At 41.1% G+C, this 27779-nt stretch overlaps 2 protein-coding genes and 1 pseudogene across 2 annotated transcripts; 2 read left to right on the top strand and 1 right to left on the bottom strand.

The window, feature by feature from the left end:
- Positions 1 to 9841: 9841 nt before the first annotated feature.
- Positions 9842 to 11295, bottom strand: LOC123470453. Its single transcript, XM_045170713.1, has one exon. It carries the CDS (start codon positions 10874 to 10876, stop codon positions 10118 to 10120), a length of 759 nt encoding a protein of 252 aa, XP_045026648.1. The 5' UTR covers positions 10877 to 11295; the 3' UTR covers positions 9842 to 10117.
- Positions 11296 to 13483: 2188 nt separating this feature from the next.
- Positions 13484 to 15052, top strand: LOC116933651 (annotated as a pseudogene).
- Positions 15053 to 22126: 7074 nt separating this feature from the next.
- LOC116933646 lies at positions 22127 to 27657 on the top strand. Its single transcript, XM_032941379.2, has 11 exons — positions 22127 to 22484; positions 23821 to 23953; positions 24057 to 24161; positions 24239 to 24293; positions 24430 to 24666; positions 24748 to 25024; positions 25095 to 25341; positions 25422 to 25530; positions 25633 to 25811; positions 25902 to 26713; positions 26792 to 27657. Exons 2-11 carry the CDS (start codon positions 23828 to 23830, stop codon positions 26895 to 26897), a joined length of 2253 nt encoding a protein of 750 aa, XP_032797270.2. The 5' UTR covers positions 22127 to 22484; positions 23821 to 23827; the 3' UTR covers positions 26898 to 27657.
- The last annotated feature ends 122 nt before the right edge of the window (positions 27658 to 27779 follow it).

Here is a 27779-nt window from a genome sequence, read left to right as displayed (position 1 = left end):
AATTTATAACCCAAAAATATGATTCCCATGCTTAATACTACAGCTACCATTATTAATTCATAGGGATATCGGGCAGAAGATGTCTCCATCTGTTTATCCACTTCGGTCACAAGGTTGTGAATTTGTTTCACCGTCATTTCAGCAGCTAACCTGTCGCGGTCATTGCGTTGGAGTAATTCACTAATGATGTCTATCGAACTCGTGTTCTCCCGTGGAATTTCAATGATGACGTGCTTCCCGCTGCTGTTACTGGTTGGGTCCTGAGAAAAAACGTTGACAGATGGTAGCAACGCCGCTTGAAGATTCGGGGCTTCTATGCTTCCTTCCATGCTGGCTGGGAAGACCCAATCTTCTGTTCTCGCCGTACAACCCAAAGGTACTTCAAATATTCCAACCGCTGGTAATGTTACCGTTCTTAGGGGCGGTTGTCCAACATTGGGTGGACATGAGAATACTATGTCGTGTGGTTTCGTCGCCGAGAAGGCCCATTGATTTGCTCCAATGTATACGACTTCTGGACCTCGCCAATCTGCAAATTTCTTCCGGCACTGCGTCTTGATTCGAGGTACATCGTTCATAAATGCTGCTATGGCGCAGGACTTGCGAGCGTTCCGTTTGCTGATGCCCGTATGGAATTTACATAACGGTCGTCCTATTTTACTGCACTCCCCGACGTCGTCTTTGGAAAGTTCCAGGAATGTTTCGAAGTCAGCTGCTACTGCAAGAAAGTTTGGTAAGTTGCTCAAGCTGACACTATGCGTTCCATTATCCTCGGCCCCCGGCAGGTTGATGATCTGAAACAGCTTATACTGTTGAGCTTGATCGAAGATAGGGACCTGAATGAAGATCCTGAAATGATGTTCCAATGCTGCCACCGTGACTGTGGATTCACGATAAGCCACCCAAAGCTCATCGCTGGAAATTGACCATCCTCTAGGTAATTGTCAGTTGACATTTTTAATCACTGCGTTAAATCGTGCTGGGGAAACGATTTGAGGGGCTAAATGCCCGTTTGCTAATAGACTGAATCCTATGTTGAGGCTATCGGCAAGTTGGTGTAGCCATTGCAGGATTTGATTCAGCGCCTCAAACGTGTCGTCCAGCTGGAAGAAATACTCGAAATGGTCTAAGTCAAGCTCTTCTAGCTTTGTATTCCACTCTAATAATTGTGCGGTCACGCTTTGCAGGGACGCAAACTGTCCTCAGAGCTCTCTAATCAACTGAGAGTTGGTTCTGGATTCCAACAACGATTCGTTCAGAACGGTAGCTTGCTTTTCCATAATGTGTATCATTTCCTTTTGATTCAGTTTAACCTGTTGCACCTGACTGTTTAATTCTTCTAGGTCCTGCTGTGTTGAAACGCCAAAAAGCCATTTGAGAGCTGATCCACCTCCGTCGATGAGACTACGTCGGTTTCTTTGGTTGGTGTTTAAGGCTTCTTTCACGGTCGTGAATTGCTCGGCCACGCTCTCCAGTTCCTTCGAGAAACTTCGTAATTTGCTGAAAATTCTTTTGGCTGCTATAGTTTGTGGTCGAGCCCCTTGCTGTTTCCATTTGTCTGCCACTGCTTGCTGTTGGAGAATTTTCTGTTGCAAGTAAGCTATTGCTGCTCCAGCCGGCCCTAAATCGAGGTCAGATACGATTATCCATGCTGATTCACTGAAAGCGACATCTACATGTTCTTTAAAAATCGTGTTTTCTCTCAGGATCAGTGCCGTAACCATTGATGGATTGAAGACTGTAAACAGGAGCATCAAGAATGGTACCAAGCAAGTTAGGTACCTAGCGGGTGGTCTTCTGTTACGGATGGGCCTTTGAGCTGGTACTACTTCAGTTGAAGTGGGGGGCACTACCATGACGCCATCTGCTGTGGGATGTTCGGTAACTGTTTCCTTGTCGTCTGCTACCGCTTGAGGGCTGGTAACTGCTGGTACATCTTGTGATTCAATTTCTTGATCTTCCCTGTGTTCTTTTCCAGTGGTTTCTTCTAAATTGTTTGGAGCTATTTCTTGTGGGAGCTGCCATTCATTTGAGGCTTCAAAGAATGGCTTCATACGGATGACGTGCACAATATCCGTTTTCCCTCGACCGGTTGCTGATGTCACCTCATAATTCACCGGCATGGTTTACCTCAACACTTTGAAAGGTCCCAACCATCGGTGAAGGAGTTTTTCGGATTTTCCCACTTTTCTGAATGGTTTGTACACTAGCACTAAATCTCCGGATTGGAAGGACAGATCCCGATGATGTGAGTCGTACCTCTCTTTCTGTTTGTTTTTTACCTCTTCCATTCTAGTTTTCACTATTTCTTTAGCCGTCGATAATTCGATCAATAGGCGATCTGCGTAATTTCCTGTGGCGCCATCTTCTGTCAACAATGGATTCGGATCCGCGCCCAGCTCCAAATCGATTGGTAATTTTTGGCTCGCGTCCGTAGAGGAGAAAGAATGGAGAGTATCCTGTGGATTCTTGCCTGGCTGTGTTGTACGCAAAGCACACATACTGTAGGGTCTCATCCCAATCCCGCTGGTCAGTACTAACATAAATGGAAAGCATTGCTGCTAACGTATGATTCATTCTTTCCACAGCCCCGTTTGCTTGAGGATGATAACTGGATGTTGTTTTGTGGTTGGTGTGTAACTTTTTGACCACTGCTTGAGTTAACTCAGCAACGAAGCATTTTCCTCGATCAGTGATGATTTGTTCTGGAGCTCCATGGCGAAGAAAAATTTGGTTAACGAAGAACTCAGCGACATCTTCTGCTTTGCCGGTTGGCATAGGGACATTCACGCCAAAAAAACCAATCGATGGCGCGTCAAAATTTAGATTTTGATAAAAATTGGAGTGTGTATTGGAAAATACACCAACAATTTATTGTCCAATTTTTGGATTTTTCATTTAATTGGTTTAAGAGTTATTGCGATGTAAAAATCGCATTTTTTCATTTTGCCGAAAAGGCAGAAAAAATTTTTATTTTTCTTTTCTCTTATTCTTGCCTCTATTTTTCACTCGATTGTGATTTTAAAAATGTCAATCGATTCCTTATTACTTTCTTTATATAGTTCATAAAATAATTTTCTTTTTAATAAAAAATTAAATGTATAGTTAAAAGAATGAAAAAAAAATTCTCATAACTTCAAAATTCTGTATCACGGAATGCTTGTCGATTGAGAAACTTTAATTTTAACCACAGGAAAGAAGAACTTTCATTTATCATTATATAAAAAAACCACGTGACCTTTTTTCTTTATAGTTGATAATTAATTCAATCTATAAAGGGCTCTTTTTGCATTTCAAGACGTTTTTTTTAGCCCTGAGCATTCTCCCCCCATAACGTCGGCCATTTTGGGAGGGGAGCGATTTCCCCCTTCATATCGTAAAAACGACCTTGAGACAAGCGTTCATGGGGGGAGAATGCTCAGGGCTAAAAAAAACGTCTTGAAACGTCTTGAAAACGTCAAAAGACAGAGCAAGCAGATAAAACAAAAGTTTTTTCGTTTTTAACTGATATCGGATATGATCTGATGAGAAAATAGATAAATTTGCAATGTTGGGAAAGGCTCAATTTTTACTTTGTCTGATTTTTCTAAAATTATTTTAAAATTTTAAGTTGGCCCTATCTTGAATCTTTAAGAAATAGAAGGTTACCGATGTTTCATAATTGCAGCTGTTGTACCAGACGCATCGAACATCCTTTCTACTGAAGAAGAGACTCAGTCAACAAAGGAGAAAAATCTTGAAGCTCCTGGATGGAAATGATAGGGTGAAAAACTTTGTGATGTGCAACGAAAACCCTACAAAGAAATTTTTCAAAATGGGAAAAATTACACAGTACTATGTGTACCTGTGGATTTCCGTGCGAAAATTTTACAGGCCTATTACGATGACATTGTTTCCGGTCATTTAGGTATCAAGCGGACTCTCCACAAAATATGCAGTCGATTCATTTGTATGAAAATGAATCTTAACCTATCTAATTTTGTTCAGAGCTGCATGAGCTGTCAAGGAAGGAACGTAGTACCAGATAGACTTCCGGGATTCCTGCAATGGATAAAAGTAGAAAGACCTTTTGAGAAAGTGGGTATTGACCTGCTAGGTCCATTCCCTCTGTTTTACAGAGTAACAAAATGATAATTGTTTCAGTGGATTATCTGACTAAAAGGGTTGAGCTAAAAGCCATGCCAACCGGCAAAGCAGAAGATGTTGCCGAATTTTACGTGAATCAAATTTTTCTACGTCATGGAGACCTAGAACAAATCATCACCGACCGAGGAGAATGCTTCGTTGAACACTTAACTCAAGCAGTGGTCAAGAAATTACACCAACCACAAAACGACATCCAGTTATCAACCTCAGGCAAATGGAGCTGTTGAAAGAATGAATCATACGTTAGCGGAAATGCTTTCAATGTATGTTAGCAGTGACCAGCGGTATTGGGATGAGACCCTACAGTACGTGTGCTTTGCGTACAACACAGCCAGGCAGGAATCCACGGGATATTCTCCATTTTTCTTCTCTATGGATATGAGCCTAAATTACCAATCGATTTAAAGCTTGGTGCCGACAATTATTGCCAGAAGATGGCGCCACAACAGACTACGCAGATTGCCTGTTGTCCGAATTATCGGCAGCCAGAGAAGTGGTTAAAATTAGAATGGAGGAAGTGAAAAACAAACAGAAAGAGAAATACGACTAACGACATCGGGAGTCATCCTTCCAACCAGGAGATTTAGTGTTAGTGTATCAGCCATTCAGAAAAGTGGGGAAATTCGTAAAGCTACTTCGTCGTTTGTTAGGACCTTTTAAAGTGTTGAGAAAAACCACGCCAGTTAATTGTGAAGTAATATCGGCAACTTGACGAGGACGGATATTGTGCACGTAATCCGGATGAAGCCATATTTTAAAGTTTCCGAAGAATGACAGCTTCCACAAGAAGTAGCTCCAAACAACTCGGAGGGTAACACTGAAAAAGAACAAGAGGAAGATTAGGAGATTGAATCAAAAAATGTATCTCCAGTAACCAGTTCACAAGTGGTAGCAGACGATTAAGGGATAGTTAACGAACATTCCCCAACAGGTGGCGTCACGGTGGCATCTCCTGCTTCGACCGAAGTACAGCCAGTTTAAATGCCCGGCCGTAACAGGAGACCAACTGCTAGGTACCTAACTTGCTTGGTACCATTTCTGATGCTCCTGTTTACAGTTTTCAACTCACTAACGGCTATGGCGCTGATCCTGTGAAAAAACACGATTTTCAAAGAAAATGTACACGTCGCTTTCAGTGAATCTGCATGGACAATCGTAACTGACCTCGACTTGGGACCAGCCGGAGCTACAACTGCTTATTTGCAACAAAAAATTCTGCAACAGCAAGCATTGGTGGATAAATGGAAAATGCAAGACTCTCGACCCCAAAAGATAGCAGCTAAAAGGATTTTCGTCGAATTACAGTTAAAGGAACTAGAGAGCACGACTAAAAAATTCCCGACCGTAAAAGAAGCCTTAAACACCAACCCTAGAAACCGACGTAGTCTCATCGACGGACGTGGATCAGCTCTTAAATGGCTCTTTGGGGTTTCAACACAGCAAGACCTAGAAGAATTAAACAGTTAAGTATAACAGGTTAAGCTAAATCAAAAGGAAATTATACAAATCATGGAAAAACAAGTTACCGTTCTGAACGAAACACTGTGGGAATCCAGAGCCAACGCCTAGTTGATTAGAGAGCTCTGAGGCCAATTCGTGTCCCTGCAAAGTGTTACAGCACAATTATTTGTATGGAATGCAATGCTAGAAGAACTTGACTTTGACCATATCGAGTATTTCTTCCAGCTGGACGACACATTTGAGGCGATAACTCAAATCCTACAATGGCTGCACCAACTTGCCGACAGCCTCAACTTAGGATTCAGTCTATTTGCAAATGGATATTTAGCTACTCAAATAGTTTCTCCAGCACGATTTAACGTAGTTATTTAAAAAATAAACCAACAATTACCCAGAAGATGATAATTTTCTAGCGATGTGGTTTGGGCTTATCGCAAATCCACAGTCACGGTGGCGGACCTGGAACATTATTTCAGGATCTTTATTCAGGTTAACAGTAAAAACTGTTTCAGATCATCAACTTGCCGGGGGCTGCGGCTAATGAAACGCATAGTCTCAGTTTTAGCAACTTACCCAACTTTCTTGCAGTAGCCGCTGACCTCAAAACATTCCTTGAACTATAGTGTTTTCCTGCCCATCCAATGTTATTCAACCTTCCCTGAGAACGATAACGTTACCAGCAGTCAAAATATTTGAGGTACCTTTAGGTTATACGGCGAGAACGTACATTGGGCCTTCCAAGGCAGCATGAAAGGAAACGTTGAAGCCCCGAACCTGAAAGGGGTGGTGTTGCCATCTGTTAACGTTTTTACCAAGATCATGTTTGAATTAGCTATAACACAATTGAGAAACAGTCTTATGATCTTTTTATTGAGTACCTGGATGAATAGTTGGAGATCACTAGTTTGATAGAGAGATGCAGAGAGAGTGCATGTGAACGGTAGCAGTACTGCAGTACAGAAAAGCAAGAGAGCCACGTACAATGGCTGTACATGGTTGCACATTATGCACACAGATGGCGTTGGACACGTATGTTTTAACAGATCAAACCGGAAAAAGCAGTAGGAGACACGTTTTCATCGAGATCCCGCCGGAAAATTCGATTTTAATAGACATAATCAGCGAGCTGCTCCAGCGCAACGATCGTGCCAGGTTGACGGCGGAAATTACTGGAGAGCAAATCCACATGCTCGTGACGGAAGAGGATAAACACCCACAGACATTTTCCACTCGACATCCGTATGAAATAATAATGGCAATTTTATTATTGAGTATAGGAACAATATTTTCCTGGTATAAGTTTTACTTACTTAGTGAGAGATTAGCTGCTCACGAACAACACGATGTAGTCAACTAGTCATCCTTTCACCCGACTAGTCGATTTAATTTTTTTGTAAACTAGTCAAAGGTTATCGACTTGTTTTGGACCATGTTTAAGCCAAGGTCTACTTAATGGTTAAAGCCTGTAAACTTGAATATCTCCTATGGCGGTGATGCTTTATCTGGCAACAACCAATCAAAGGGGAAAAAGGGTTACAGCCGCGCTATCTGGCCCTTGCTACTTCTACTGCTTCGAAAACCTAAATAAAAGATTAAGTTATAACATGGTTTCCATGTATTTTTTATTAAGAGTATCTTATAATCCTAACTTTTAGTTAAAGAATTCAAGCAAGTGTAAAAAATCGCCTCTTTGAGAAAGATTTGTGTCCACTTAGTAATATTCTCATCATTTGATATCACCATTGATATAACAGTTTTGACGTTATTGAGATGATGGTTAAAGAACTCGGTCTACAGATCTAATGATGTGAGGATAAAGGTTCAAGTGTATTGTATGTTATGTTATCAATGTGAGTATCGACATTTTTAAAATTTTGAATTTTATTTCTAAATGAAAGAATTTATCCTTTTATAGAGTTTTTGCCTAAATGATTAATTTTACAACTACAAGTAGAAAATTGTCCATCAACGTGATAATCAAACTTATATTTTTTCAATATACAACTTTTTTTTACAACTCTATCTCGTTTAGGTACCTGAACTCTACCAGGCAAAGTACGACAGACAGTCCTGGTAGAGTTCAGGCCCCTCTACCACAAGCTAGGCGTTGCCGTCATTGGTGCAACATGTTCCCTCCCCTATCTACCAGCACTGCCACTGCCGAACGGTCGGGGCAGGCCGGGACCTTAATTTGTTTTGTTTACTTATGATAATTGTTTGTTTGTTTGTTTTTTTGGTTTTTTTTTTTATTCTTGCAATAAAATGCCTTTTACCCGTATAATTTTGTTTTCACTTTTTAGATGGCTTAACGGTATGCTAGGAACACCGACGTGGTGTAACCGGTTCCGCAACCCGATTAAATTTTTGTGTACCCTGTTTGCACCCGTTTCGTGTATTACATCGTATTTTACTATTTATATTGATTTCCCTTCATTTGCTCACACTTTTCGAGTTTGGGCAAGGCCATATCGTTTACATTGGGTATTTTGAACTGAAGGGACCCACATAACACAATACAGTACGTCGGATGTCCGACAGATGTCGGGGTCGAATGTTGAGTACATCTTTTTGATATCCTCCGAACAGCCTGATATCCGATTTGGATGTCCTATGGATATAATTTTTTTGGGTTTTGACCGCCCTAAACAGCGCCGTCAGACATTCTAAGGATATCCGAACGGGCTTTCATTTGGCTATAAATATGACATGTATTGGACCTTCTTCTTGAAATCTTGAAAAATATTAGGCTATGTCAGGATAAGAACGCGGGTCTCCCGCACCACAGTTGAATATTTTTCCACTGTGCCAATCTATAAACAAAATATATCGTTTTCGAACAATACAATCGAATTGTTGTAAAACACTTGAGTTTTTTTCGATAACAAATCACATACAGGATTTTTAAGAAGTCAAGATGATATCGAACTTAGGTTAAACCTGAAGTGTTTAAATTGCAATTAAACAATTTATGCTAAATATTTTTTGAATTTTAAACTTCAACATGATTAATTAAGTTTAAAGTAGTTTTTTATTATTTGAAATTAAAATCCTATCATAAGTATACTTGCTTTGAATATTATTAAATGCCGAATAATATTTATTTTCTGTAAGTTAATTTCCAATGGCTTGGTTCCCGTAAGCTAAACGGAAAGCCTGTGCAAACAAAATCATTTTTTGTAATACAATTTAAAATAAACCATCCGGCAAATAGATAATTACTCCTTAATTTTTTAATTTGTCGTATTAAATGCTGGACTTAAAATAAAAATACGTTCAAGGGAAAAATTGGAACATGGTTAAGTTCTCCCCTTTTGGAAACAAAGAAATTTTGACAATTAATAATGAAACTTTGTGATCGGCCCCAACTAGTTCTATCGAGTCAACCGCCCCGCACCGATAAAGTGCATTCAGGGTTGAATTGAGGTGCCAATTTTTCAACCGGGGCGGTGCGGGGGGAAATTTGAGGTTAACCCGTTGCCCCGACGCAATTAAAAAAATGCTGTTCTTTCGGTTTCAGAGTTAAAATCGGGGCAAGCGGGTAGAACGAGCTATTATCGGGGTTGTTATCGGATCGATCGGGTGAAACAGTCAATCGATAATGTTTTTTGCATTGATGAATCGATTGATTGCAATCCAATTGATTGGAAACCCCAATTGAATTCGGGGAGAAGAATTTTCCACCCTGAGCCACGCCTCGATGGCCCGAAATGAGAAACCCGATTTGCAAAAAAGCACCCCGATTGGCTCGAGGCCGATGAATGAAACAATTGAAAATCTTCTTGGCTGTTGAAAGAAGGTCCGTAGAATATAATTTCCGCACATCCATTGCACTTCCAAGGTGACTAGCCGACGGACATCCCTGGAATTACCCATTGAGTACATGGATATTGTAACGTGGGGAGTTACTTGAAGACCCGGGTAGTGACTAAGACACGTTTATTCACTGTAAACGTCCACAACACTACAACACATATAAGTTGACTGGGGACGCAGCAAGGGAAACGTACGAGTATTTATGCACTTATGTGGACAGCAGCTACCGGGGAAAATATCCGCTGACAAGACTGTCGGACATCTCGGGTAGAGTTGCGGTCAATAACTGATACAGGAGCGCCGGACGTGACAACTAGTCCATGGGGCCTCAATAACCGCGACATCTCCCTCTCTAGATAGCGAGTCGTCCCGACCGCTATTACTTTCCTATAAAACTATATATACCAAAAACTCAACATACCATGGAAAACATTTGAACCCTCTACACTCTACAAAGATAACACCTTGCCAAACATCAACTGAGAGAGAGAGAGAGAAAAAAAAACGGTACATGAGTTCATAAAATAACATAAGTTGGGGGATTTTTCCACTTTCAGCAAGTCAACCGCTCCCGCCATCGAAGAATTTCCATGCAGTGTCGCTCTTCTCCACCAATTGGGTCTTCAGCTTGGCCAAGTCCTCCCCTCTGCTTCTCTTTCTTTGTCTCCGGCTGCTTTCACGCCGCTCTTTTTCTTCTCTACATTAATTCCTCCAACATTCTCTCGATTTTTTCCAACCTCGTTTCTACCGTTGCATCTTGCTGTGATGGGTCATACGTGGGTTTTTCCTCCCTTCCCATAACTCCCAGCATTCTCTCGATTTTTCCCAACCTCGTTTCTACCGTTGCATCTTGCTGCGATGGGTCATACGTGGGTCTTTCCTCCCTTCCCATAACTCCCAGAGCCCACTCGTATTGCTTCCCTCGATCGGTCATCTCCTGGAAGCGCTTTACTTCCTGGAGGAACTCATCGCAGTTAGTGGGCTTTAAGCTCCATAATTGTTCTAGTACACTAGGTCTCAACCCCTGCCAGAGATACGCTAGCTTCGTGGCTTCGGCCATACGCGCGTTTACCCTCCTGCACAGATCAAGCACGACGTAGTAGTACTCCAGGGTCGATTCCTCAATTCCCTGCTTCCTGGCACGCAATTTGGCCTCGTTATGTCGCACATAGTTTACGGGCGTAAACTGTGTCAACAGTGTCGATTTAACTCCCCTGACCACCGGGGGCCCTTGTACGTCCGACCACGCATTGGGAAGATTGCCCGTTGCCTCCATGCACGCATACCATTTGCCCGCAGCCCCCTCTAATGACAGCTCAATGTGATCCCGTAACTCGTTTTCACCCCATCGGTTGTATCTACCCACCTTTTCGTAGCGATGGATCCAACTCACTACGTCTTCCCCATCCCGACCGGTGAATGTGGGTGGAGTCTGGAATTTAATTTGGGCGGCCATCCCTACGGTATTGAGGGGGGCAACTGCCGCGGCCACAACAGAATTTCTCGCTAACCTGCCGCGTAACAATCGAGCGCTTGCAACAGAAGATCTCCGTCGAAAAGCGCCAAAATCCCACTCTACTCCCTCTTCACTGTCCTCAGAATCAGAGCTGTCCTCGCCGTCCGCCCACGCTAGAGTTTCCTCCTCGCTAATAGTAGCTTGATGTTGCCCCAAATTACTTTCTCTCGTTATTACCCGTGTACGGTCTTCCCACCCGGATAATCCTCCTGGCTCACCTACACAGTCGTCCACTCGACTCCCGTTCCTTCGCACAAGGTTACTCGGGTTCAGGGTTTCGACGATACCACCTACAATTGCTTGATCAACCCTTGGCGCAAATCGCCCAAACTCGTCGCGAGGGCGTTGTCTTCCCCTTGCTCTACCAGCACCCCCACTCATCTACTGCCTTCTGAATATTTGTCTAAAACCTGATCCTCAGATCGCTTAAAACGGCAACTTACTGCCTTCCCCCCGACGAACGACTCTTCGTCTAAATCCGATCTTCCGATCGCTCACAACGGTAACCTACCGCCTCCCGACGAACGACTCTTCGTCTAAATCAGATCTTCCGATCGCTCACAACGGTAACCTACCGCCTCCCGACGAACGACTCTTCGTCTAAATCCGATCTTCCGATCGCTCACAACGGTACCCTACCGCCTCCCGACGAACGACTCTTCGTCTAAATCCGATCTTCCGATCGCTCACAACGGTAACCTACCGCCTCCCGACGAACTACTCTTCGTCTAAATCCGATCTCCCGATCGCATACAACGGTAACCTACCGTATCCTAAGCCCCATTAGTCACTACTAGGTCTCATCTTTCTCCCTAGAATCTCTTATGGTGTCCCTATGTTGTCACACACTAATCGCCCGTCACACGGCCGGTGCTGTGGCTTCGTACCCCAACAGTTTAAGGCGCGTGGCCAGTTGGGTCGACGACTCTCGGAAGCCCCTAACAGCCCCCGCCTCCGCACAACCTGAGCAAAAGAGTGACAACGCAAGGACTTACCACAAGTTCTGCATCTCCACCATGTAACGTGGGGAGTTACTTGAAGACCCGGGTAGTGACTAAGACACGTTTATTCACTGTAAACGTCCACAACACTACAACACATATAAGTTGACTGGGGACGCAGCAAGGGAAACGTACGAGTATTTATGCACTTATGTGGACAGCAGCTACCGGGGAAAATATCCGCTGACAAGACTGCCGGACATCTCGGGTAGAGTTGCGGTCAATAACTGATACAGGAGCGCCGGACGTGACAATTGGTCCATGGGGCCTCAATAACCGCGACAATATCTAACGGATGTTCGACCATGATTCGGACATCCGACGGCAGAAATGTGCTATATGGGGAACCGCTTGATAAGTACCTATCAGAGTTATAACCGATCAGTCATTTTTCACGAGACGAGACCAATTTATTCTGAAGCTCGCACAAGTACAGAATGTCCTGATTTCGATTGCTGCACTATTTGCTGTAGGCTCTGTAAGCAACTATGCTGTTTGTTGTAGCACATGCAAAAGGGAATTGTGTGTTTTGTGGAGCACAACTTGTTCTATTTTCATTATTTTTGAAGATGTATTTCTTCATTTATTTGATGTTGAAAAGGTTGACATTTTTCAACAATACCCCTCGTTTCAACACAATCTGCCCTACGGCTACCTGACGACGAGAGTCACGTGATTTGTGAAAACGAGAACTAGAAGCTAGAATAGACCAGTCTTATAACTCGTATAGAGCAAGTGATTGACGCGTACCCCCTCCCTATTTGTGAACGCACTCTTGCGGATTTCGCCGTGTTTGTTACGAGTCCATTTTTCCTCTGAGGAATCCTTATAGGGAAAAAAGGGGATCGCAAAAAAAAACTTGTGAAACCTTCCCAATTTACCAAAGGATACTAGCAATAATGTTGTGTTAAAGGTAAATGAACTAGCTACATTTTAATATTAAATTAATGGTATTTAATTCTAGAAAACAGCTAAATTTTAATGTTTAACGGTATGTTGCAACGGTTTTGTTTCATACATTTCCAATTCCAAGCTAAAGTTAGGTTCATAAGCTAAATTTCAGCTACGTAAGCCTTTCTTTTAGCGTGTTTTCAACTACTGTGCTGCCCTCTGTCGTATCAGTTAAAAACTTTAAAACAAATCCTTAAAAAACCCTCGAAAACTGACGACCAAGCCTTATGGCCAAAGTCGACGCAATGAACGAACCATCCCTCTATGACTCTGATGTCTGATGGGACTGAAACAACAGATGGGTTTAGCCTGAATTGCGAGATCGTGCAACTCAGTATCCGTTGAAGGTCTATTGCTTAATCTTCTGTCACAGATAAAGACCACTGGTTTATTCTCTCCATAAGAGAATGAACATGGTCAACTGTCGCCAACATTCTTGCTACCCTTCCTCCGATTTCTCCAACCTCGTATCACTTGTCCTGCCCTCTAGTGTACGTTTTGTTCTCTACACTCTGCTTTCTTCCAACCGTCCGCCATTATTCGTGGCAGTATACAGTTTGTGCGTCCTCGGCGTCATGAGAATTTTCTAAAAGAAATGTCGTTATCGACAGAAAAAAAGAAAAAGTGTGGTACACATTGTTTCATTTGTGGATCAATTGAAGATGATAAAAACCATAGATTTGGAACTTTTGAAGCTAACACGAAGAGGTTTTCAGAGTGGGAAAAATTGATTCCTAAACCTGGATTGAAGGTTCGCTCAGCTATCTGTGGTCGGCATTTTGATGCTGATGACATAATTAAAGGGAGAGAAATTGGAGGAATTTTCCAGCCGTTCAAGCAATAGAAACTTAAAGACCATGCTGTACCCAAACACTTAATCTGTAATATATTTTCTAAATGTTCATTTGTAAACTGGTATGTTGCTGAAGTAACTTGACAACTTTGACGTAGGCAAACCTGTTGATCCTCTTGCTGAATCTCTCCATTGTTCTCAAGCTAAGAAAGGTCCTTTTTTCAAATAATTTTAAAAGTTAAACACAATACAACTATTGTTATTTTACAGGTGGGCCCAAGATACGTAACCCATTTGCAGATTGCAACAAAGAAAATCGAGAAGCTCTTGCTTCCAAATCTTCTAATAATGGTAAATGTTTTCTTAGGTTTAATATCATCATATTGTTGCATACATTATTCCAAAGCTTTTTGAACATAATTCCGTAATTGTTATCATAGGTGGGACATCTAAACGGATTCCATTGTCTGATTGTAGCACTGGAAATCGGCAACCTCTCATTTCCAAAGCTTCAAACCATGGTACTTGAAACATAACTTTTAATTGAAAATATCAATTGACATTCTCAATTTTTGCAGGTACACTCATCAATTTAGCTAGTCCCCGTGAACACTTTGAGATGATTAATAGAATCAATCCAATTGACCGAAATGTGACTGTTGTCAATAATTTGTTTGGGGCAGCTCAAGGTAATTAATTATGGAAGTTTTAAGATATGGGTTGTAATTTAATTAGTCTTTTTCATTAATCCTAGGTGAGGGCACTGTCACACTTCATGACTTTGGAGCCAACGATCTACCGCTCCTCTCCGAAAGACTAGCTTCGACTGAATCTGAAGCATCAGACGCTTGTTTTTCTACGATGGATCTTGAGCCAACACTTAATTCTACCGAGTCTGAGTCCATTTCCGGCGATCCCAAGACCTCGTCTGCAAACGATCCCTCTGATGGTGAGGCAATTTATATTTTGTTATCTATTTCTTAAAATCAAAATAATTTTTTTTTTTTTTGAATTTTTAACACGATTCATTTTCAGTGCCGAGCTCCAATAGCTACGAGGAAGTTCTGTCAAAGATTAAGGAACTAAGTCTAATCCCTATTTCTTGTACACAACATCCAGGAACACTCCCATATCTAATAATGGAATATGTTCATATCCGATTTCATTTTGAGGCAAAACGTTACCAAAACTTACACTTGTCGAAACAAAATGCTTCAATTCTAAATCACAAGAAGCTCTCTAAAATATCGACGTAAACTATTTCTGTGATGCAAGTGATAATTGAATTCTGAAAGTCAATAACTATAACTATGATCTCTACGTGTTTCAATTGAAAAAACAAAGATATCTTAATAAAATTCTGGATGACTATGTTGTACCCAGTCCTTTAAAAAAATTGTCCTTATCTAATCCTTTAAAAAATACACCACCAACACAATGAACTTACAAAAGAGAGAGGAGTAGTAACAAAAGTTCACCAATCCAAAGACTTTTTAAGAAATTTATTAGCCTTGTGGCAAACAATAGCGATGACTTTAAAACGTCAACAAAAGTAAAAGAGAAAACAATCTTCGTCTGCAACACCCTTCGTAGCCACGGTGCAGTACAGCAGTTTATCCGCTAGAGGCACTACAATCGATACGAGAGCTCGGCGTCAGTAGGGATAGGGCTAAAAGGATAGCACATGAGAAACCAGTCTTCTTTATCTATGCTTCTGTCGATTTCGGATGGCTGCACTTTTCTGCACTGGTGCAATTGCCACGAGAAAAAGTTGTTCGAGTGGTAATCTTAGTGCAATCCACTTTTTCGGTGCATCGATTTTGTACGTTCCAGTGGCACTCCAGAACCGTCCGAGGTCACTCGAAAACTGCACTTTCTTGCCCGACCTTTTTAGTCAGTGCAAGGCTGCAAGCGGTGCAGTGCAATTTTTAGCAGACAAATTTAGAGAGTGTGTAGTTTAGTGATAGGAGCCTTTTTTTCTTTCGTCTTCTACTTCCTCCAGCCGGCGTAAAAAGTGAAAAAAGTGTTCGAGTGTAACCTCCATTTTCTGACAACCCGGTGGAGTGCATGACGTCACATGACTCTTCTCGCTCCGAGCCAGTGTGCACTGGCTACTGCACCGAGTGCAGCCATCCGAAATCGACATTCTATTTAGGTTTTCGATGCAGTAGCAGTAACAAGCGCCAGATAGCGCACCCACATTTTTCCCCCTGATTGGTTGTCGCTAGGTAACGCATCACCGCCAACGGAGGTATTCAAGTTTACAGGCCTTAACCATTAAATAGGCCTTGGTGGTGTGTGTTGGATCTGTGTTGTGTCTGAGTGCTGTCATGGTCTGTGCTGTATACTGTGATCAATTTTTAAATGCAGCTTGACAGTGTCTCAGATTTCTTTAGTGTACCTGCAATTAAATTATTTTGTCGTCAACTGAAAGATTGCCGAAATTCAAAGTCAACGGATTTTTCTCGTGGAGAAAACCAATATGAGCAATGGGTTGTACCCCTAAAAAGTTGCATTACAGGAAAAGAAATCAATTATTGTGTGCACACTGTTTGGCTTCAAGGAAATATTCTTCATGTAATCAACGAGTCACATGTTATTCTGAAAGATGTCTCAGGAGGAATCGTAAAAATTTCCTTGATTTCTTTTTCTGTTACAAATTGGATACAGCAAGGTATATATATATTTAGGTTTTGTAAAGTTGTGACAAATTCTAAACAAGATTTCTTTATATTAGGAGTGTATTGTTCAGTAATTGGCACAGTTGTGTCCTCAAGCCAAACACCACTCATACAAGCCATAAAAATGACCAAGTTGGATAACAGCATGAACCTTCAAATTTTGTGGGAATGGGAAGTGAAAGATTTGGCAGATCAGCTGTGCAATGCTGCTTGAGCCTTGCATGTTGGTGTACACGCATTACTAATATATTTAAAGTACCAAAAGCCAATATCCTTTTCTGTGTATTTTTTCATTATCTGCTTAAAAATATAAACTTCACTCATTGTCATACACAATGGAAAATTATTCATCCTATGTGCGTAAGTTGCATCTCCCACTTCGCATTGTGTAACTTTCGTGTACGCGTAGTTGATGCTGTAAGTTTTCCAGGTCACCGTAATCCCATTACTCTTAGAGAAAAGTGTTAAAATGATCGATCAAAATGCTTAGTTCAGCTTCATAAAAGAACGTACGTTGTGTAGTAAATAACATCTTTTGATGCCAGTAGTAAGTAAGCAAATTAGTTTGCTGCTTTCAATTGCTTTCCGATTAACACGTAGTGGCTGTCTATGACGGCTGGGGCGCCGCGTTTCCTTTTTTTTTTTGTTTTGTTTCTGTTTTTTTTTTGTTTGGTTTTTTTTGTTTTCGTTTTTTTTCTTTTGTTTTTTGCTTTTTTTATTTTTTGTTTTTTGTTGTTGTTGTTGTTGTTTTTGTTGTTGTTGTTGTTGTTGTTGTTGTTGTTGCTTTTAACCTTTCCACAAAACAGAGCGGCTTACAGCCGTGTATCAATTTCACAATTTGCGATACTTTTATACTCTGCAGTGCTTTGGAGTACTACAGACTTTTTCTGTTTTTTTGGTTGGTTCTTGGAATAGTACATGTTAGCCAACTCCTGAGGGAAGTGTACGTGATACAATTTCAATTTGCCTAAAATTCTCGATTAAGGCTTCATATCCGCCGATTTGGCTAAAATCTAAACTTTGTGTTCTAAACCTGTCTAGCAAGCGAGAAACTGCTGTCAATTTGGCTTAAGGTCAAAACTGATTCTTGGCTGGGTGTACGAGTATGACTTTTGAATCAATTGGTTGAATCAACGCGGTCCGCATCGGTCAAAAACGGATAGTTTGAGTACAACCGGGTTACAGCCGTCGTGCCAGTAGAATACGGTATGTTGTAAATTCTGGTGTGCTAGTAGCTACGCTGGTAGCTACGTGCCAAATTTCTAGCTTTTAACTATGCTAAAGCATAAAGTGAACCTATGCGTTGTCGTCATTACATATTCAATAATTGTTTATTGCTCGTTTTAAATTTTGATCTACGTAATATAAGGCCTTTTCTATTTCTTAAATAGTAGTTTTTTTTTGCGTCATTCTTTTACTAAGCAATGTGTGTTTCGATTGGTAATTCAGCGTTTATCAGCTGTCGTGAAATTACCTTCCGTTGTCGAAAATCCTGGAATTTAAGTTGAAGAGTAATTGTATTAACAGTTAAAAATTACTTCAAGACATTCCCGATGCTACTGCGAATGCTTTAGAACAGTGAAACACTAAAAATAATGCCTAAACGAAGAGCCCAAATGTTTTACTTTTTCTTTGGGCTACCCTCCCATTGGGTCGCGAACTTGAAATACTTATTATCAGGAAAACGATACGTTCCAAAATTCCTAAATTTAACCCCAAATTTAACTGTGATGAATAGCCCTTGATGAGGATCCGTTTTTTACTACTCGGGTTATGCTTTTTTGACCGATAGTGCAACGGATATGTTTCGATGCATCGACGAAGACTGTGTTGCTATACAGTCGTAGACGGGTGGTATAAAGCTCTATGGCAATATACACGATATTCTAGAATCATGGCGGATTCTCTTCATCTCGGATGTTTCCTTTGCGATTTTCTGACTGAAAAATCGTGTTTTGTTTTTTTGCCAAAACTATGTAGTTTTTACTACATAGGGTGATTTTTCTTGATTCGTCATCCCCCTTTCGTCGGGGTATATTTTCCATTCTTTTACCATACTTTGTCTGGTACTGTACCATACATCAGCCTAATAGCTAAAAAAAAAAAATAACAGGAAGGGGGCACATAACTATAGTGCAGTAACTCAATGAATTCTTTTATGCAGTTTTATATTGGTAGTGCAAAAATAAGCAGTGTACAAACGGTATCCACCAAAGATGTGTGTTTGGCACTCGCTTTCCAAATTGTCTGAAGCTAGTATTGGTTAGGCTACTCAGTACTTAGTATGCGATAGCATGGCACCAATAAACATTTGTAACAAGATTTTCGAAAATGAAAGACAACATATCTTTCAATGTAGGTGATGGCAGTTGGAATCAGGGTCACTATCGTTCGCCATGGACGGTCATGGAGAACATTCTTGATCTTAGTTCCATAAATCTGGTCTTCCTATTATCTGGCCATTTATCAAAACAAATTAACGTTTTCCGTGATAACCTTGACTTTCATCCCGCATATCCTGGTAACTTAAATTTGAATAATTTTGAATAATTGAAGTGATAGGTAATGTACGGCTGTCATGCCATGGGGGAATGGTATGGCTGTAAAATTCTTTGGAAGTAGAATTTTGCCATCAATATACAAATGCAAAATAATGACAAACCTGTTCGCGTTTAGCCTGCTATTTTGTTCTGTAACCACATTAATTAGTGAATTTTTCATTGCCACGAGAGAAATCTCGAGAAAAATCATTTGTGGATTTCGATTGTTAGTAGCGCCATTTCCGATTATTTGGTGGCATGTCAGCTGTGCTGCAGCTGAAAGAAAAATATCTATCGCTTGGTGTGATTGGTCAGAAGACGCCAGGTGCTAGCTCCCCGAGACTTCCTACCACTTATCTTGCTGGAAGGGCACAGAAAAGGGTCGAGGATTGACCCTCGCCTGAAAGCTGGAACTGAAACATGTGCCGAGGGAAAGGAATTTTTAAAAAGCAAAGCAAAGAAGAAAAAAAAAAAAAAGAAAAGAAAAGAAAAGAAAAGGGATGCAGGTGGCTGGCGATAATGCACGCCTAGTACATAACCCAAAGAAGGATAAAAAGAAAGATATACAGTATATTTATATATATAAAAAGAAAAACGCACCCCAAACAAGTTTCTTGCTTTAATATTAGTCTAGGTATAATGTTAAGTCTGTTTGGGTCCTACCCTGTCTACATCCGGTATCTGAATATGCTCACAACAACCTAGAATCAAATCCCCAAAAAAAAAAATCAATATATCAATAAATTTTATGTTATTATAAGTTATTATACTGTATGTTACAATATTATTAGATGTTTACATTTTATTATTAGTGATAAATTGATGATATATACTACTACTATTACTACACGAAAAATGTACGGTAGCAAGTTTCGATTCGTGTTGGGTGTATTATATATTTGATTACTTCTAAAGGAACAAAAAAACTTACAGTATAGCTAGAAGCTTCCTATAATTAGCTGGTTATTCAGCTGTCCTAAGACCGTTTAGGCTGACACGTTACTTGATATAAACGTGTACACTTATTCACGAAATAAAGAAAGTTGTTGAAAACACATCTATAGCAAACAATGTGCGGCATCAACGGTTGAAGTTTGAATGCTGCGGGTTTGAAGCTACCTGAAATAAAGAAAGCAACAATTTTTGTTTTGTTTTTTGTTTTGGGGAGGAATAAAAACATTCGCTTCCTGATCAGAATGATTCGTCATACGGGTATATATTTTACTTATTTTGGATAAAGTTTCATTTTTCCCTTAATTATAGAGAAAATTCATCGTCATTTTGTGCTAAATGCGAGACATCTAACTCATCACATCAGTCCTATTTGTACAGGAACCCTTGTAGCTGTGTTAGCTCTACAGCAAGCACCATGACTGTATCATCTAATTGTTCAAAACAAGCTTTAGTGCACATCATATATCGATGAACGAAAACTCTAAACAAAATAAATAATTAAAATGGATTCTGCAAGACTTCGGCTGAAACGATGGCCATCATCCTATAGAAAGAAAACTGAGACGCGAAAAGATTCGTCCGCGTTTGGGTATTTTCTAAGAGCCTGAGCATCAATTTTATTTCATCGAAAAACAAAATTAACCCCAGTTTCACTTCTTGTGACTACAAAGAAGCCCCAGTCACGTGACTCTGAAAAGTCCAGATGGTGGGCATGTGCCTTTCTTCCCCGGTGTCCAGGTATAGAACACGTCTCACCGTTTACAGGTTTCTGTTGTCCCTCTTTTGTTTGGGCCTGAAGCCAGAACCACTCGCAAGGCGACTTGTGAGCAGGGACCGGCTTGGATAGGAGCAGATGGCCAGCAAAGCTATTATTCACATATTCGAGGCAGCTGAGGTTCACCGATTCCCCTATACGCTTGCTGCTCATTTTCTTGTATGTTTATTGTTCCGTACGTTGTTGTCGTTCTCGTGTTAACTCAGTGGGCTACTCACACTCAGTATATTAATACAATATACAGCCTACAGGTGTATCGGTCGCCTGATGTATCAGGCATTATCATTAACCTTTCATTGGGAAACGCTATATTGATTAATTGATTTTGCCATGTGGCACCAACGGTACGCTGTGCTCCAAAGCGGTCCACTAACACGCATTATAAGGACGAGAAGCACGACTAAAGGACGCCACACAAAAGATAACATATACATTTGCTTGCAATGTTATCCTTACTTAAAAGAACATAGCCATTAGAAAACATAATATATCGGCAACATGTTTGACCAAATTATTGTTTAAATGTTGGCAATAGTCTTATAGAAAAATTTCTTTTTCGAAAACAGTGGCAAAGAACGTTCGTGTTTCGTATACTTCTAGACTGCTGTGCGTGAATCAGGTGTATTACCGCATGATGAGACAGCCTGAACAGACGAGAATTGCGGCACGCTTGAATGAACTTGATCGCCAAACTTCTTATGACTATTACAAAACAACAGGAGCGCATTTTCGCATTCATCTTTATTATCCTTGATCCCAAGCGAATCACTTTATTGCCATCGCATAAATGAACTTTAGTATCTCATTTTTGCCACGAACAGCTGAACTCTGTAGTCTAATTTCTTTTCAAGTAAGTACAGGCCTACTTCTACTCTAGTCGGCTTCACGACCAACACGGGTTGCTTTCTGAATGGCATGCATAATCATTCTCCAATAACATAATCCAGTAAATAGCCCAACCAATAAATTTGTAATGGTGTCCGACTCGCTAACCTATCAACCCTTTTCGCCGCGAAGTGAGTTCAAATACAGTTTGTTGGATATTCATGTCTTTCACGTTTTGTGCTTGAACGATGTAGAGATGGGCGGAGATGGGCAACAAGCCCAACTGGGAGCCATTCCTTTCCTTCGTAAACTTTTACTATATTTAAAGTGCAGGCGAAAAGATAAAAATGTTTCAATCTTAAAGGGCTGAATGGCGAAGAGAGCGAGACCAATCGTATGGTAAAAGGATATCTAAACGTTGAAATATGTAGCGGATGCACTTCTGATGCCTGCACAGTAATAGCTGTTCATCTAGTCTCCCCCATCCGCCACCCGCCACCCCCCTCTCCATCCCCCACTCGCCCAGTCCCTTTCTTGCCGTGCGCCGTGTGTCGACCATGCAGGGACCCGCAACGAATAATGGCAATGGTGTTTGTCGATAACTCGATATTTTTCCACCCCTCCTTTCGTTTGTTCGTTCCTCCCCTCTCCCACAACCCCTCTCCGTAGGCCGAGAACGCACACTCGCTCGCCCTCGGTGCTCTCATCTCGTTTTTGGTATTGCCGCTTGTAACGCTGGCTCTGTGTCTGTGTTGTGCGAGCCGACAACGAGTGCCCATTCACCCCGTCGTCAGAGACGAAATTCAGTCTTCTCTGGGACGTCACTGGTGTCAGACGCAGAGTTTCGTGTGCACCCTAACCCACTTTGGATGCGTCACGTCAGAGATCACCGACATCTGAATTCGACGTTTACTTTTTCACAGTGAATTCTGTGCTATTTTCTCAGCAATCAGCCGATATATTCGTGAATTAACCCAACAAGTGTCTTTGCATTTTGCTACTAGCTGCAACAGCACGCTCACCAAAAGGTAAGAATTAACTGATAGTCGCGTGCTTTATGGTGTTCCTTGTCGTCTAATCATTCCTTATTCGTCTAGACGTAAAGATTTAATTCAAGATTTAAATTTAAGCGACGTTTCGTTGGGTTTCATATCTTTTGCTCAGACTACTATTCCCCACTGCAAAATATTCGGTTTTGGAAAAATCCATGGCGTGCATTTCTTTTTTCTTCGATTCCACCGTTCAAAAGAAGTCTCACCAACAATCGTAGATTTAATTCAATTTCGATTTGATGTCAACGAATCGTATAAAGTGACACATAGTAGTGTCTCATGAGCTAGGAGAGAACCGATGAGCTTGGAGAAGTAGAGATGAGTCATCGCTGATGCTGCGAGACTTTGCTACTTGCGAACGACGCCAAGGAAGGAGCACAGAACGTGGATGGGGAGGGGGAGGGTTAGAGTCATTTCAGACAGGGTACGGTAACGATCGGTAAAAGTGGGGGGGCTTGAATAGACTGGGGTGGGGACGTGGGGATGTACTGTAGTATAACTCGTGGTGGAGTACTTCAAGGCATGGATCAGGAAAGCAATGGGGAAATGATTCATTGTTGCTCCGTTTCCTTGGGACATTTTTTGCATGCAAAATGCTCAGCACAGAATTGCTAGTTTTTTTTCTTCATTACCGTTTAGGATAGGTACATTTTACTTCCCAAGTGATACCGCATCACCTTCTTCGTTCAGTTCTATAGTATGCATAAATTGGGCATCCAGCTATTAACATTAAGCAAACAATAATATTTAAAAATAAAAAAAATAATAATACAAAAAAAAAAAAAAAAAAAAAAAAAAAGAAAAGAAAAGAAAAAAACTTATAAGTTGTTGTGGAACAGAAACTCAAAAATGGTATACGATTACTGGAATAACTTTAGTGACGGAAAATTAATTTAATGTTTTCTTGCGCCGTGGCCGTACAGTTCATAATGATCCTTTCAATGTAGTCCTTTCAGCAACTACAATATAACACTGTATATATACATATTTTTTTTTTTTTGTTATTTAAAATTTTTACTTACTCGTTCTCAGCTTTTCAATAAAGAGCTTGAAGGCCAGCCGACATATCCGGCATGCAAATTTAGTCTACTTTACACTGGCATAAGAAACTATTGATGAATTTGATGTTCAAAACTTTATCAACGAAAGCTATGCACAAATGTGGACACAAGACATTTAAAAACGGAAATTGGCCTAATGCTGGAATAGCGAATTCCCAATTTAAAAAAAAACAAAAAAAAACAAGAAAACGACCAAATGTTGCTTACGAAATCAAGGAAACAATAGTAAAGCATTTGCTTTATTTTTCTAGCCGAAAAATGACTGGCACTCAGTCCGAGACGCGACCCTTTCCACTTTCCACACGTTCGAGCAAACGATGCTGCCGCCTTTCGTTCAACAGTCTGCCGTCCGTATGGTACGGCATCGCTATCACAACATTTCACGTATGTACATGATTCTTAATGGTGGTGCAATTCAGCACCAGTGTCACCAGACCTCTAATTTGTTTTTACTTTCTCTATTTATTCAACTGAAATACACGAATAGGCTTACATAGTACTTCAGGGCTCAAAATTATTCATCGAATACATGGATTCCAAATTTAGCACCGCAATAAGCACCTGGGAAACGAACCTCTACATCTCACTTCAGGTAAATCATTCACTTTTAAATTTCCACTGCAACGTGGTTCACTAATTGTATTATTCTGATCCTCTTTTATGTGCCAGGCGACAGCCCTGCTACTGCTACCATTTTTAGCATTTGCTTCCATCTTCAAACTAGGTAATTAGGCATACACAGTTTGTGGGTGTATTTTTAAACAATTATTTTTACTTGAATTAATCCAAATAGAATTTGAGTAAAAATAAAATACGATGCATGCGAATTGGTTATAAACAAAGTATTTAATGCACAACAGGAAACCTGGCCAATGACGGGTATCGCCTAGGAAGACAAATCGATTTGGAAATGGATCTTGATATCCCACGTTCAAGGGCTCGTGACCCGCTCGTGAGGACCGGTTCTGCTTGCGGAGCCGCATGGAGGCATTGCCCGCCTGTCGGGCCGTCATTGCATGCCGTTGCTGCGCTGTGCAGCCTGGTTGCTAAAGTGGTTCTGGAAGCTCGGATGATTAAAGATCAGTTGATCAATCGTGGTACAAGTTTTTTTGTTTTGTTTTTTTTCTAAGTCTATAGTGAAAGAATACGCTAACGATTTTTGTGTGTCGCTCAAATAGATCAGATTTGGAGTAGCGATTTGGACTTGGCATTTTTGGGCAATTCACTATGGCCGGAAAAGGGATCTTTTATCTCTTCAAATCGTCTCGTTGAACAGACTCCTTTTCCCAGCCCCGAATTCTTCAGCTACGTGTTTGCTTTGTTGGCGTTTGCCGTTCGCTGCAGCGACGTCTTCTGGGGAGCAAATAAATGCCTCGCTTTCCTCGTCTCTCTTCAGCTCATTGCAAACGGCATTCACGCTATTCTTGCATTTTGTGGAGCTTCGGTTCTATACAAGTAGGTGATTTAGACGTTTCTTGAAACGCCACTCAGCCAGCTAACGACTGTTTCATTGTGTGTCATGTAGGGTTGCATTGACGGGGGTACCTGCAGCCATCTCCGCTGCCGGTGGCTCGATGTCTGACTATTTACTTCTCGATCCACCCATCACTGTCATGTTGCTCATGCTATTGTCCTGCACCCTAGTTCTCGGCTGCTCGCCTCTCAACATGTATGCCCTCAACAAACTAGCGCTCTTCCTGACGAAAAGTAGGAAAAAGTACATACGTGAGCTACCCTCTGCCCGCTCCTATTTGTGGAGTTTCTATCCTCACGTGAGTTTCATCGCGTCACATTACGCCAAGCATTCTTCTTCAAGGTTTCATTTATTTCTTTTTCCGGCCTAACTATATAGTTGGCGGCGCTAGCTACTCTGTTGGCTGTTGCAGCAAGTGCGGCCCCTCTTCTGCATGACTTTAGCAAGCTGTATAAGTTGAATCCTCAACCTGTCCTGCTAGTGGCCGGTAAAAACAAAAAAAAAACAAACAAAAAAAAAAACAAAAAAAGATTTCAGCGTATTTAAAAATGTAGAAAACATTTGTCTAATATTTTCTCGTTTCACATAGTGACTGCCTCCATCGTGCATGCTTTTTTGTGGGTGGCTCTCTGGCTGCTTTTGACTGTCAAATCCAATTGGGATTTTCGACTGAAAATATCAGTAGGTCGCACGCTGCTCAATTCACCGTCGTCTTTGGCATTGGCGGCTGAAATTGAGTTCAAACCCAACTGTAAGAAAACTAGCGAGGTAACGTAGTGTTCAATCTGTTTGGCCAAAAAGTAGTTCCATGCACAAAACTAACCAAACGTTGTAACATTTTCTTCCCCCCCTGCGTAGGAATCAGAAGCTCTTCTTCATGGCGCTCCATCGCAAGCGCCAACTCTGATATTATCCGGTGGCAAAGCCTACGGAATTTTGGATCCTGATACTCAGCGGAAAATCCAACAGCTAGTCGCTCCGCCTCTGGATAATCAACAGAAAATGAGCGACAACCGTAACCAAGTTTACTGGCTTCGCTCTGGCTGCAATGCTTCGCCTTCTTCGGAAATCGATTCTCCTACAACGCCCACTTTACCGGAACCTGTAAGTGGCGGCAGTTGTGCCAGTATCACCGATGGTAGTAGCCATAAGATCCATAGCCCTCGGCGAAGTGAAGTGGCCGTAAACACCTCGTCCGAGCTGCCATCTTGCGCCGTGAATCGTCCGTCTTCGGATTACTCCATGCTTGTCCCGTCAAACGCCAACGCAGTGATGTCTCCAAGTTTGGCTCGTCCTGTACGAAAACCGTTTATGCGCATTCCGAGCACGGAAGAAGACGGAGACTACGCAACGCTACGTGATCTACCTCTGGTCACGTTACCCGAAGAAACGGAACCAGTCGACTTGCACGAGATGAGTAGTAGCAGCGATAGTAGTGGAGTTGATTCTGGATTCAGTTGCAGCTCAAAACGCCAAAACATCCTACCGATTCAAGGTCATGGTTCTCGTTTGGTCACACCAAATAGGGACTTGTGTAATCCGTACGGTTATGTCAAGCCGAAAATGACTACATTTACCTCACTACCTATTACGAGCAATGGTGCCGTTCAACTTCGTACTACAGCGCAGTGTTCACCGTTCAACAGTTTACCGTTGACGCATATGCAAAGGTATTTTAAACAATTTTGTTTTACTCTTTGCATTACATTTCATGAATTTGCACCAATTGATTCCAATTGTTTTCCCAGGTTACACCAAGTCCAGTCACACGAGACATCGGCTGAAGAAAGGCGACCTGCTATCCAAGCTTGCCTATTTGCTGGCCATGGTTTGGAATCAAATCAACGACCCTAGTTCTATAGATTTTGGAATTCGTTCAAATGGGCTTTACATATTTGATTAAACAAAGCAGATATCTATTACTTTTCTATACTATAGTACAAGAAAAAAAAAAAAAAACCTAACAAAACAAAACATCAATTGCCCAAAGGAAATTTGGATATGCCACTCATTCGTAATCGACCTGTTATAACAAAGAATGCTCCTTCTGAAATGACAATTTGTATATTTAAATCCATGGGATGTGGGTAAATGTTAATTAATCTTGTGAAAAATCTCAAATCAACCATGATCTCGAAAGTAAGTTTTTGAAAGCTTAGTGTGTCATTCTGTAGCCCTCGATCGTGGTGCATCTCACGAGGCAGCTGTTATGCCACTCTGTAACACAGAGACCCTAGAGGGCAGTTTCGTGCGCATAGTTTTGTGACTGAATTCTTTTCAACATCCCGCAGAAATATATATAATTTTTTTTTAAAGAGAGGACCAAAACTCGCTAAGTCAAGGTTTTATTGTGTTGTTTTTGCTATGTCTTGTTATTTCTACTGTGCCACATTTTGTTCTGACTTCACATTCGTAGCATAACAATTGACAGAATTTTGTTATCACCGAGTCTGCGTCTGGAATACCCCCTAAAGTATTACAAGATGACCATGTATCATTCCACCTGTTGTAACCTATTTCCTTGTGAAGCCGCATATTATATTTTGTGTGACTAAACATTTTTTCAAGTAAAAAAAAAAAAAATTATTGTTATTATACAACCATCAAAAACTGAGCTTTTCTCACCTACCGTTAAACATTTAAAAAATCTAAGCAATATCGAAGTGTTAGTCTAGCATGGGATGGGTGCAAAGCGAATTTCACTGAATTTGGTAATGAATTGGCAACTCAAGTAAT

Source organism: Daphnia magna, linkage group LG3, assembly GCF_020631705.1.
Source record: "Daphnia magna isolate NIES linkage group LG3, ASM2063170v1.1, whole genome shotgun sequence".
NCBI lineage: Eukaryota > Metazoa > Arthropoda > Branchiopoda > Diplostraca > Daphniidae > Daphnia > Daphnia magna.
This window is presented reverse-complemented; position numbering and strand designations above follow the sequence as displayed.

What these genes read in the sequence shown, in the direction of transcription:
- LOC123470453 (XM_045170713.1), bottom strand. Translation starts at nt 10,876, where the DNA reads ATGGCCGCCCAAATTAAATTCCAGACTCCACCCACATTCACCGGTCGG.
- LOC116933646 (XM_032941379.2), top strand. Translation starts at nt 23,828, where the DNA reads ATGACTGGCACTCAGTCCGAGACGCGACCCTTTCCACTTTCCACACGT. An exon ending in ACTGTAAGAAAACTAGCGAG is followed by an intron (nt 25,812 to 25,901) that starts GTAACGTAGTGT and finishes CCCCCTGCGTAG; the next exon opens with GAATCAGAAGCTCTTCTTCA. An exon ending in CCGTTGACGCATATGCAAAG is followed by an intron (nt 26,714 to 26,791) that starts GTATTTTAAACA and finishes TTGTTTTCCCAG; the next exon opens with GTTACACCAAGTCCAGTCAC.